This window comes from Mus musculus, chromosome 4, assembly GCF_000001635.26.
Source record: "Mus musculus strain C57BL/6J chromosome 4, GRCm38.p6 C57BL/6J".
NCBI lineage: Eukaryota > Metazoa > Chordata > Mammalia > Rodentia > Muridae > Mus > Mus musculus.
The window spans coordinates 14,771,767-14,784,071 of NC_000070.6; the positions used below are offsets into that span (position 1 = coordinate 14,771,767).

Sequence of the window (12,305 nt, forward strand, 5' to 3'; positions counted from 1 at the left end):
ACCATTATGGGAAGATAAAGAAATCTCATCCAGTGGAGCTAGAGAGATGACTCTGTAGTTAAGGCTCACATACTGCTCTTGCAGATGACCCAAATATGGTTCTCGATGTCCAACATCGGGCAGCTCACAATCTCCTGTGACTCCAGCTTCGGAGAATCCCACTTTGTTTACAGGCTTCCTCAGGAACCTGGATCTCATATACACGCATCCACACATAGACACACGTACATCCCCAATGATGAACTCAAGCCTCTAATCACACTACCATACTCAAATGTACACACACTTTTAAAATAAAATTAAAACGTTGAAAAAAAAAAAAAAACCTTCTCCAGGATAGGAAATGGACAATTAGCCTGTAACTATGGCCTGGTCAGAATATGGACAGCTTAGAGATAGCTATAAAAAACAATGGGGGCCTACTTGTGACCCTACCTTTCCTAACAAAAGCTGTCCTTTCATCTTCTTGCATATTTGCTTACATCTGTATGCTTCCCTTAAACAGTGTACACCCCACTCCAAACACAGACAGCTTCTCAAACTAGAAAATCATACTATCACAACAAGTGGTCTGAAGTTCAGCTATTCAAAATTCTCCCATTAAAAGGCAAAGGGAACAAGATCTAGGGCAGTCAACTAACTGATCCGAGGCTAGTTGAACAAAGATATATCCTGAACCTGATTCACCATATCTCTTCAGCAGGTCTTTTTCTGTTCACTATATCATTATCAATTCATAAACCAATTAACTGATAAATCAAAACCATGGAAAAACAAGCAAGCAACTACTGGCATTTTAATTGTCCTTAGTATTTCCCTTCCACAGAAATTAGATTGCTTCTTTTGTTTTTTGTTTGTTTGGTTTTTTTCCTGCCACTTAAAGGACTATAAAAGTATTTGAAAAGAAGTACAGACAAGTGAGTAGGCTCTCCAACGGGTCCTGTGTTGAGGACTGCTCACAGTTTCACATTGTCTTTGTAATTCATATGGTTCTGTTCAATAGGCAATAAAGAGTCCCCAAAGGAGACTTGAGCAGAGTTCTCTCCATCTGTCAGAGAAACAGCTCAAAGACTGCACTGCCTCAGAAGGACAAGGCCGTCAGCTGGCTCCAGCAAAACACTCTAATGATAGCCTGTCTGCACAGATGTGCAGGGTAAGGGAAAACAACATATTTTGGTTGTGGCTAATGATAATAAAATGTGCCGTTTTTTATTTAATGAAAATGACATCGTAATTTTAAATCCTTTGCTTTTATATGACCTTTTCCCATACAGCTCAAAATGGTTTATGATACTACTGAAATAAAATTTAATGTCCCCAATCTGGCTGAGCAAGCTCCAAGAACCCCTGAGCTAGCATATCAATAGCATCAGATTTAGGGCCTTATGTTTCAAACCCCAACTCTTACTCTTACATCCCCTGCTGTTCCTCATTTCTCTCAAGTAGTTGAGGAATCACCTGCTTAAACTTGGTGATTGAGGGAAGGCTCTGTTGGTCAAACGTGTGTCCTGCACACAGGAGGACCTGGATGTGACTTCCAGGTCTGGCATGGTGGCACGCGTCTATAAACCCAGAGCTAGCGGTCAGAGATATGCAGATCCCTGGGACTTGCTGAAACCAAAGTATGAGCTCCAGGTCTAGTGAGAGACTGTCTAATAGGGAAAGTGGAAAGTGACTGAGGAAGTCATCCTAACGTCACCCTGTGGCCTCTCCACATACCATGCATATCTACACACAAGCATATATGGTACACATGAAAGAGAAAAAAATATCAGTAGCTTGCTTCACATTTCTGTTATCTGTAACCACCCTAACTAGGCCCAAAACCATCAGATGAATGAGATGGAGTTTGGGCAAAGAGAGAAATGTAATATTTATCCAAGCCTCACAATAAATCAGAATTACCTGCCAATTTCTTGAGGAAGACTCGTAAGTCTGTTGTCATTCAGATTAAGCATGATCAAGCGATGTAGGCCATCTGTTGGGAAATAATTTGTCACTTTAGCCATCTGGTAGGAAACAAGTTTTAGTGTTTCTATACACTTTTGAATTCCTTGTGGATGCTTGCCTCGGCCAAGGTTCTGCTGGTTGTTGAAGACAGATACTCTAGTAAACTAGTCAAGGCAGAAAGAGGAAATGTGTCACATAGGACACTGAGGACAAAGAAGAGAGCCAGGCTGGCCACAAACTGGACCTAAGGACTAAGCAGAGCCAGAAGCGGAGTTCACTTTTTCTCATCCAAGTTTCTACACTCTGAGCCTCTCTGCCTCGGTCTTGCCTGTACACAGCCTGTATTTCCTGTGCCTGCTTTCCTTCCTTTGAAGCGTCTGGCTCCACTTTCCACTCATGTGAAGCCACCTCCCCAGCTCCTGCACAGACACGGACAAGTTCGCCATCAAGATTCCTCCACTAAGTCATGACATTCCTAAACTTCAGCATCCAGGGCTACCACTGGGCAAGCAGCTCCTGGAAACTGTTGCAATTTAGGAAGGAAACCTGGTTTGGGCTTAATCTTTATTTGAAACAGACAAAGGCTGCTTTTCCCCACTGCTACAAACTTGAAAATTATGGCATCCAAATCAAAATATTAAAGAGGCCAACAAAACAAAAGCAGTTTTTCACAAACAACAGAGCCTGTGGGTCTGTTTTGTCTCATCTCATGTGATTTTTTTTTTCAGAAAAAAAAAAAAGTTAAACCATTTTAGTCTATCATAATTCTAAGGAAAGAAAGCTTATGGTTGACTTAGCTTTGGAATCATTTTGTGACCTTGGTGAATCTGCTCTGCTCAATGCAGATGTGATTAGAATACACAGAGAGGCGAAGAAGAAGGTGTGGAGGATATGTATGATCAAAGCACATTATTTTCATGTGTGAAATTCTCACACAGCATTTTGTTTTGTTTTGTTTTGTTTTTCATTATAAATGCTTGTCATGGTGGCTCATGCCTTTAATCACAGCAGTCAGGTGGCAGAGGTAGGTGGATGTTTGTGAATTCAAGGCCATCCTGGTCTACAAAGCAAGTTCCAGGACTGCCAGGAAAAACCAAAATAAAATAAAACAGACTTAAAAAGCTCTAAGCATTATTTCAGAAATTCCTTAATTTCAGCACAATACAATTCCTTTTTGTTTTGTGTCACATTGCTAGATACTAGAGGTTAAACACAATGCTATAGTCCATAATTAACTTACTAAAAACTCCAGGAGCAATTCTGCAAATCCTGTTTCCAAATAAATGAAGATTCTTCAGGGAGGTAAGATATTTTATCTCTTCAGGAACTTCTTGTAAATGGTTGTTTCCCAGGTTTAGTAACGTCAACTGCAAACATAGAGAAATATAAGGTATTTGTACATTATCTATCTCCAAATGGGAAAAGCAGTAAGTTTGCTGACATCTACATAACCTAAGAAAACACAGAGATGATATTTCTATCCATTTTCTTTAGCTGGCACATAATGTAATGTGTTTCATTATGGCATTTTCATGCACATGTGTCATATTAATTAATTCTCATTCTTCCTCCTTCCCACAGTCCTCCCTTTTCTTCTCTATCCCTCTCTTGCTGTCTCCTCCTCCAGCACAGCCTCCCTTCTGCGTCTATATTACGTGCATGGCATAGCCATATCCACTGGAAATGGTCAGATCATTTGAGCAAGGCTAAGCCGGATGCTACAACAGCTGTCCTTCTGTCTCTCACTTTTGGGTTTCTGTCTCTGTGTGTTGCACTCTTGGGGACTTTCTGCATTGTGACTCATTTTATGTCTTTTGCTGAGAAAAATGATGTCTGAGTCTTTTAAGGAGAATCCTTAATTGAAGTTTATCTGGCCACTATTTGGAAGTCTCCCTTGTGCCCTGGAAATGAGTAAAGGCAGGGAAGCGCACAGCTAGATGAGGTCATCACTCCAGGAATCTTCTTGGGGTATCTGACCCTGAGTAAACTCAAGAAGTGTAATTGGTGCAGGGTAAACAGAGACAACTGACAAACTGACTGGACAGTAGAGTAGGTTACAGCTTCAAGGCCTGTTTTTATTATAGGCTTGGAGCTCTGTGAAAATGTAGTTGAAAGGTAGGGATGTGATACACGGTACACCCCTGGAGGACTAAAACTCAGTCAATAAGATAGATTAACTAAAATAAACGTTTCCTACTTTATAACATAGATGATGAAACATATAGTAGAAGAGTTGTGTGTTCGTAGTTGCTATTCATAGAAAGACTGGTTCAGATGTTCTCTGTTTGTGTGGAGTGCTCTAAAACTGCAAACACTGCCAGACTAAAAGCAGGCTGTCACATAGCAAATGTGTTGGCTTTGGAGGAGACATTCTTTGGATTCTTTAAATTGGAGTTGTAGGGCTGATAGTAAGAATAAAGTCTGTCCTGTTTATATTTTCTAACTGGAACTAAACGTGTAACCCTGGACATGTAGTAAGAAATCAAACACGTATCTGTACCATTTGGACAATCATCACTCTGCCTGTGTTCTATGAAATCTGTATAAAGAAGCGCCTGATGCGAGCTGTAAGAGTGCCCTGACTATCCACTATCCTGTCTACTCCCTCCCTCCCCTCCACTATTCCTAATCTCCTCTGCAGGCCTCTGTGTCAGCAAAATCCCCCTCCCCCCAGCTCCTCCCATCCTTGGGAAGTCCTGCCCACATACACATGTATTTTATTACCGGCTCCCCAACCTCAGCTGTTCCCTCATTACAGCTTGATCCTCTCTCTCCTCTCTCTGTCTCTCTGTCTCTCTGTCTCTCTGTCTCTCTGTCTCTCTCTCTCTCTCTCTCTCTCTCTCTCTCTGTCTCTCTCTCTCTCCACACACACACACACACACACACACACACACACACACTCTACATGAGGAACTAAAAGGTGATAATTGTCATTCTTAAGCTGGTTCATTTCACTTTATGATCTCTAGTTTAACTTGGGTTTCTGAAAATGTCATGAGCATGAAAATAAAATTTCATTGTGTATATACCATGTATCTTTTTTAAATTTATTTTTCTCTCATATATTACATCCCAACCACAGTTTCTCCCTCCCTCCACTCCTCCTAGACCTTCCTCGACTCCCCACTCCAACCCCCAACTCCCCTCTTGCCCAGATCCGCTCCTCCTCCTTTCACTTCAGAAAAGGACAGACCTCCCAGAAATATCAACGGAACGTGGCATATCATGTTGCAGTAAGACTAGCACAGCCCTTCATATGAAGGCTGGATGAGGGAACACAGTCAAAGAAAAAGTGTTCTAAAAGCAAACAAAGGAGTCAGAGACAGCCCCCACTCCCTCTTTGAGGTGTTCCACAAAAACTACACAACCACAATATATATGTGGACCTAAGGGACCTAAGTCAGACTCACACAGCTTCCCTGATTGTCAGTTCAGCTCTGTGAACCACTATGGACCCTTGTTAGTTGAATCTATCGGCTGCTTTCTTGGTAAAACATTCACTTTACCCATTCATCAGTTGATGACACTCAGGGTAGCTCAATTTTTTCCGTATTGTCAGTAACGCAGCAATCACCGTAGGTGTGCAATTCTTCTGGGCTGTGTTCATTTACAATCTTGCAGGCATATATCAAGTAGTAATATAGTTGAGTCATATGCTGTTTATGTTTTTTACCTTTAACACACTCCATATGCATTTCCATAATGGCTACACCATTTTATACTCCCAATAGTGAATCGGTATCTCCCCCACAACATCTTTGCTAGCATTTGGTCTTATTTGTTTTCTTGGTGAGAGCCATTTGGGGCGAGGTGAGCTGAACTTCCAAACAGCTTTAATTTCCACACTTTTTGAAGACTTCCCAAACATTTATCATCCGTTTCTGTTTGTTCTTTTGAGAAGTGTCTGTTCATGTCATTAGCCATTTACTGGTTGGATTTGGTGTTTTGGTGTTTGATTTTACAGTTCTTTATACACTTTAGACATTATCCCATGTTGATGTACTTAATAAAGTATATTTACTATTAAGCTATCTCTTCATTGACGATTGCTTCCTTCACTGTACATATTTATCAGAGTCTAAGAGGTTTTTGGTGGACTCAGTCATTACGGATATTTTATGCATAGAATCATGTTATGCAAATAAGAATAATTTGACTTCTTCCTTTTCTGTTTGTATTTTTTTTTTATTTCTTTCTCTTTTCTCTCCTGTTTTATTGTTCTGATTTCAAGCACTGGGCCAAGAATGACTGTGTACCCCCCACTAACCCCAGCACTTGGGAGGCAGAGACTGGTAGTCACTGTGAGCTTGAGGACAGCCTGGTCTACGAGTAAGTTCCAGGTCAGTCTGCTGAGGATTCATTTAGTTTCCTTGCATTCATTTGGTAGATCTTACACGTCTAGGAATTGGTCTTTTTTTTTCTAGATTTTTTTCACAAAACAAAAATTTAGACAATTTATAATTTCCATATGCCACCTAGTGTTACAGCCCTTTTGAATGACATAGTGAAGAACTCTTTACTAGTGATCTATCTCTCCACTCTGTTAATGGTGTAAACAAAGAAGAGAAGTGGCCATAGAGTTTTTACAATACATTTTTTACAATAAAATATGAACTTTAAAAATATCATTTGAGCCGGGCGGTGGTGGCGCACGCCTTTAATCCCAGCACTTGGGAGGCAGAGGCAGGTGGATTTCTGAGTTCGAGGCCAGCCTGGTCTACAAAGTGAGTTCCAGGACAGCCAGGGCTACACAGAGAAACCCTGTCTCAAAAAACCAAAAAAAAAAAAAAAATTAAAATAAAATAAAAATTAAAATATCATTTGACTTTATCTTATCCTATTCTATTTTATTCTAATTATTATCCCTTACATGTCTGTCTGTTTTCTAATGAGAAACAGAACAAGGGTGGAGCTGGTGGAACAGGAGGGGAGGGAAACTGGAAAGAGTGAAAGGAGACAAAACTAGAATCAGAATATGCTATATAAGAAATGTTTTCAGTCAAAGAAAAATCATTTTAATTTCTTCTATTTTTTAATTATTTGTATGCATATGGTTATTTTGCCTGCACAGATATACAGACATGTGTACACACAGAGGAATAAGAAGGGTGTTGGATCTCCTAGAATTGAGGTTAGAGATGGTTGTGTGTCACCAAGTGAGTGCTGGGGATTGAATCTGGGTCCTCTGAGAGAGCAGTCTGTGCTCTTCTGAATCATCTCCAGCCCTCAAGTTTTAATCTTTAACTTACTACACTCTTTTTCGTACATTTTTGTACACTGCAATGAAATTTCATATCCTAACTATTCAGAGTAAAGCATTTGCCTCCAAATATACCTTCACCTGAGAATTAAATTACCCAATTTAAAGTCTATGTGCCACCTTAAGACCATCTATTCTAAAGGTAGAGTTAAAATAGAGTCACCTAGCAGTCTGAGTGCTAAGATTTAACATCAGGTCTGCAGCTAAGTTAGTTTTCTATTACTAGTGTTATTCAGTGTCACCACACAGCTTTGCCTGGGCTCTTCCCTGCCTTAGCAGCCACATTTCCTCCCTTATGCATGCTGCCCCATACAAGAAAACCATCTCAGTAAATTCCAGAAGCCTGTGTCTAAGGTTTTCCAAAATACACAGTGCCACAGAAGTCAAGGGAAAGAAAAGAAAACCTCTTCTAAGGGAAGAAGGTGTGAGCCAAAACCCAGGGGAAGGAGAACCATGTTCAAAGAGTAGAAACAAGCCCTGGATTTAGCAACACAAAAGTCAGTAATGGTTGTGATAGGCAGGAGAGGGTTGGGGAGGAGTGGGGCAGAAGTTTGTAGGAGTGGGCTGTGGAAAAACAAAGGAGCAAAGACAATGACTTTCAAGACACTTATTACAAGAAACAAAGGCCAATGCTGTGGTTCTAAGTAAAGGCACTTGCTGGGCTTCTGCAGCCCAGGCTGACCAGGGTGGCCTCATTGTAGTCCTACTGCCTTGGCTTCCCACATCTAGGAGATTACAAGTGTGAGCCACCATGCCTGCCCAGAAGGAACTCTTTAGTTGCTTCTAAACTTACAACCATCTCCTCAATAAGCAACAACCATCCTATGTCACCATGCAAATATGCTAAGTTTCAGCATAAGTTACTGAAATTACATAGAAAATTCCCAAACTGTGGCAAGGATTGACTGATGGCTGAGAAATGCCTCCCTGGGACCTAGAAGGTGCATCAGTGCACTTGCATCTGCTCACTTGTATTGGTCACAGTATCCTCTTTGCATCACTTGGATTCCTCACTCTCGTGAATGCTAACAGAGTTACCATGAATAAGGTACTTAAGAACTCTCACAATCTAGTGTTGGGAGGCAAGACAGACAAGTTAAAATTTTATTTCTGTTAGTATTAAGTACTAAATATAAAGAAACCGGGGAAATGAGATGCTCAGGAAATTGGGAGTCATACTGGTGTCATTGGGGAAGGTCTCTTTGTAAAATGGTTGTTTGAGGTGATAATATCGGGGTTCCTTGACAAGGCTGATCGTAGCAAGGGGTTCAATAACACACCATTATTACATATGGTTCCTAAAGAAGGCATTTTAAGCACACACAGATGATTTTAAGTTCTTTGGCTTGATTACTTCAATAATTATCTCCCAAAAAGAAGTTCTACTGGTACTCTCTTAGCAGTCCGATCTGCTAAGTGACAACACTACTATTTTTGTATTTTTCATAGCACATTATGGAGAAATTAGTACATCCAACAATTAGAAAGAGCTTGGGTAAACCTAGTCTCCTATAAACCCAAGTGAACATTTCATTCCTTCACGATGAACACAATGTGCAACGGGTAACACTTTTGTTTACTATTACAATAAATTAAGTGGGGGAGGGTGCACATGTCACAGAGTCATTGTGAAAGTCAGAGGACAACTTTCTGGAGTCACTTCTCCACATGGATCCCAGGGACCAAACTTGGGTTGTCAGGCCTGGTGGCAAGGGCCTTCACTTACTTAGCTACCTCACTGGCTTCACAATGATTCTTTATGGTTAAGCTATAGCTAGCCCTTGTACCTCTTACCGGTTCATCCCACAGCACCCAGAAACAACAGTTTTATTCCCACTCTTCTTACATAATATTTAAATTTTTATTTATTTATTTATTTATTTATTTATTTATTTATTTATTATATACACATATTAAGTACACTGTAGCTGTCTTCAGACACTCCAGAAGAGGGAGTCAGATCTTGTTACAGATGGTTGTGAGCCACCATGTGGTTGCTGGGATTTGAACTCTGGACCTTCGGAAGAGCAGTCGGGTGCTCTTACCCACTGAGCCATCTCACCAGCCCTATTTAAATTTTTGAAGAAATATCGCAACTCCCTGAATCTGATCCATCTCTCCCTTAACCATTCGTTTTCCTTAGGACATACATTCCAGACCCCTTGACCACACTGGCCACTTTATAATCAGTTGCTATGAGTGCTCCTCTCTGGAATCATGGAGCTTAGGGTGACTGGACAATTAGTTCGGAGCACAAAGGCTGAAGATGGTGCACAAAGGCTTGGGCAGATGAATATGCTCTCATTCGTGTAGTCTAAATGCCGTCTGTCCTTGGCAATGGTGGCAAGCATTGAAATTGAAATGAAGGTGGCACCTTCATTTCCTGAGCCATCTCACTGGCTCATCTGTTATTCATTGTCGTTAAGCTATAGCCCTCTGTACCTCTTACCCAGTTTTTCCCACAGCACCCAGAAACAACAGTTTTATTCCCACTCCACTTACATAATATTTAAAATGGTTGAAAAATTGTTATCATGCTCCCCGAATTTGATCCTTCTTTCCCTTAACTATTTAGGACATAGTTTTTGTTTGTTTTCTTTTTTAACTTAAATGAGACACATTACTTGTGCATAAGTCCCCTCGTACCCCCTTAGGCCAAGAATAACAATAACAAACCTACATTAACTGTCACGCATATAACCCACATCCTGAGCTTGTGCAATGAGGTCCTCTCTTAACCTAAATGGAGGAATTTACATTTATCCCTGTCAAAACTGCATCTTGTTGGTTTTGGCTCCTAAGACATCTCCAGTGGATCATGCTTAGACCAAATTCTAAAACTTGGTGATACCCATGAACAAAGTGGGTCAGCTTTCCCTTCCCTAGTTTTGACAATATACCTACCACAATGATAATCCTGTGGTGGCCAAACCTCAGAGTCACCTAGAACTTTTGTCAGTAATCAAATCTTAGCATCAAAGTTCCTCATAGGTGCAAATCTCATACTCCATTCTAGTCCCCCTGTCAATACTTAGTCACCCTGTTAGTCCTTAGTTACTGCCTGCCTCTCAGATTGCTCAGGAATTTATAACAAATATGCTGTTACACTATTTAAATCCCTCTTCCTAATGCTACTCAATTATGTCTAAACAACTACTTGAACAGTCAAACCATGAAATTTTTTGTCCATCAAGTCCTGTTTCCAAATACAGAGACCCAGAGCCAGATATCATGGAGAGAGAGGGGAGGGAGAAGAGACAGACAGACAGGCAAACAGACCGATCTTGAAACTCAGCCCTAAATGGGATGTCTCCACCAAATTCCTCTCCTCAGGCTCAGGGAATCCCATGAAGAGGAGGCAGAAAGTGTAAGAGCCACAGGCATCAAGAAAATGAGGTCCTCTAAGTCAACCCGAACAACGCTCATATGAACTCACAGAGACGGAGGAGGCAGCACAGGGCCTGCACAGGTCTGCACCAGGTCCTCTGTGCTTATGTTAGGACTTCCAGCTTAGTGGTTTTATGGGACTCCTGACTCCTGAGTGTGAAAACAAGCAGGTCTCAGATTCCTATGCATTCTCTTGGGCCTTTTTTGTCTTGTCCAACTTCGGTGTGCGTTTTCAGTTTGAGATTCTTTGTTGTTGTTGTCATTGTTTTATACGTTACTTATAGGTTATTTTATAAGTTCGTTTACATCCCGATCCAACCTCCCCTTCCCTCATCCTCTTCCCATCTCCACCCCTCCCTCTCCCATCCACCCCTCCTACTCTTCTCCTTCTCATGAATATCAACCTGGCCAGGCATAACCAGCTGCAGGACTGGTATATCTTCTTCCGTAGAGGCTAGACAAGGCAACCCAGCTAGGAGAAAGGGATTCAGAGGCAAGCAATGTAGTCAGAGACAGCCTCTGCTCCCACTTTAGGAGTCCCACATGTAGATCCAGCTACACAACTGTTACATATGTGCAGAGGGCTGGTCCCAGGCCTGCCTACTAGTCTAACTCAGTCTCTAACTCAGTCTCTGTGAGCCCTTATCGGCCCAGGTTATGGTTTCTGTAGATGTTCTTGTGGTGTCCTTGACCCCTGTGGCTCCTGCAACGCTTCCTCCCAGTCTTACACAGGATACATCCCCAGGCTCTGCTTAATGTTTAGCTGTGGGTCTCTGCTCCATTTCCATCAGTTCCTGGGTGAAGCCTCTCTGATGCTGGTTATGCTAGGCTCTTGTCTGGTTGTCCCTGATGCCAGCAGGAAAACAAGCAGAGTTGTGGGCCAGAAAATGGAGTGCAGGTGACAGAGTTGATAGGCTTCTTGTTTTATCTTTATATTGTTATGTTATATTTTATTATTATCTTTAGAAGCCTGTTGCAGAAAGGGAATGGATCTGGATAGAAGTGGAGATGGAAATGGGAGGAGCAGAGGGAGGGGGAATCATTATCATATAGTATGATAAAAGAATTATTTCTACTAAAAGGAAAACAAAGAAAAACAGGAAAGATGGGGAAGGAGGGAGGGAGAGAGGGAGGGAGGGAGGGAGGAAGGGAGGGAGGGAGGGAGGGAGGGAGGGAGGGAGGGAGGAAGGGAGGGAGGGAGGGAGGGAGGGAAATAAGGAGATCCAGGCCAACCTCAGGTGTCATTCCTTGGGACCTATCCACCTCCCAAAACTATCCACTTAAATTGTTTTGGGAAGAGTATCTCACTGAACTGGAACACACCAAATAGGCTGGCCTGGCCAGCCATCGCACCCCAGGATTCTACCTGTCTCCATTCCCTAGCACTGGAATTACAAGTGTGAGCCACCATGCCCAGCTTTTTTATTTGTGTTGTGCAAGGAGTACTTTACTGTCTGAGTCATCTTCCAAAACTCTGGATAATGTGAGTTTTTCTAGTAGAGCATCAGAAGGTAGGATAGGACAGAGCAATAACAAGGCTACCATGAGGTTTATCAGAGAACACAAGCAAGGGCTTTGAGTGTCAATCCAAATTATATTCCAGTAAGGGACTCACTTAACATTCTACATTGAAGCAACATGAATGGGAATCCGGTAAGAAAAAAAAAATGTTTCTGGCTTCTTGTCTGGAGATATTTCTTAGTAAATA

At 41.6% G+C, this 12,305-nt stretch overlaps 1 protein-coding gene across 4 annotated transcripts in view; it reads right to left on the minus strand.

Annotated features, from left to right (window-relative positions):
* Lrrc69 (leucine rich repeat containing 69) overlaps positions 1 to 12,305 on the minus strand; it is a 184,758-nt gene that overhangs the window by 148,145 nt on the left and 24,308 nt on the right. For all 4 annotated transcript variants that reach the window (XM_030253831.1, XM_006538295.4, XM_030253832.1 and 1 more), the window contains 2 exons: positions 3,191 to 3,317; positions 1,906 to 1,978 (listed from right to left, as the gene is read on the minus strand). In XM_030253831.1, the coding sequence (XP_030109691.1) occupies positions 1,906 to 1,978; positions 3,191 to 3,317 (200 nt within the window). The remainder of the gene's footprint in view (positions 1 to 1,905; positions 1,979 to 3,190; positions 3,318 to 12,305) is intronic.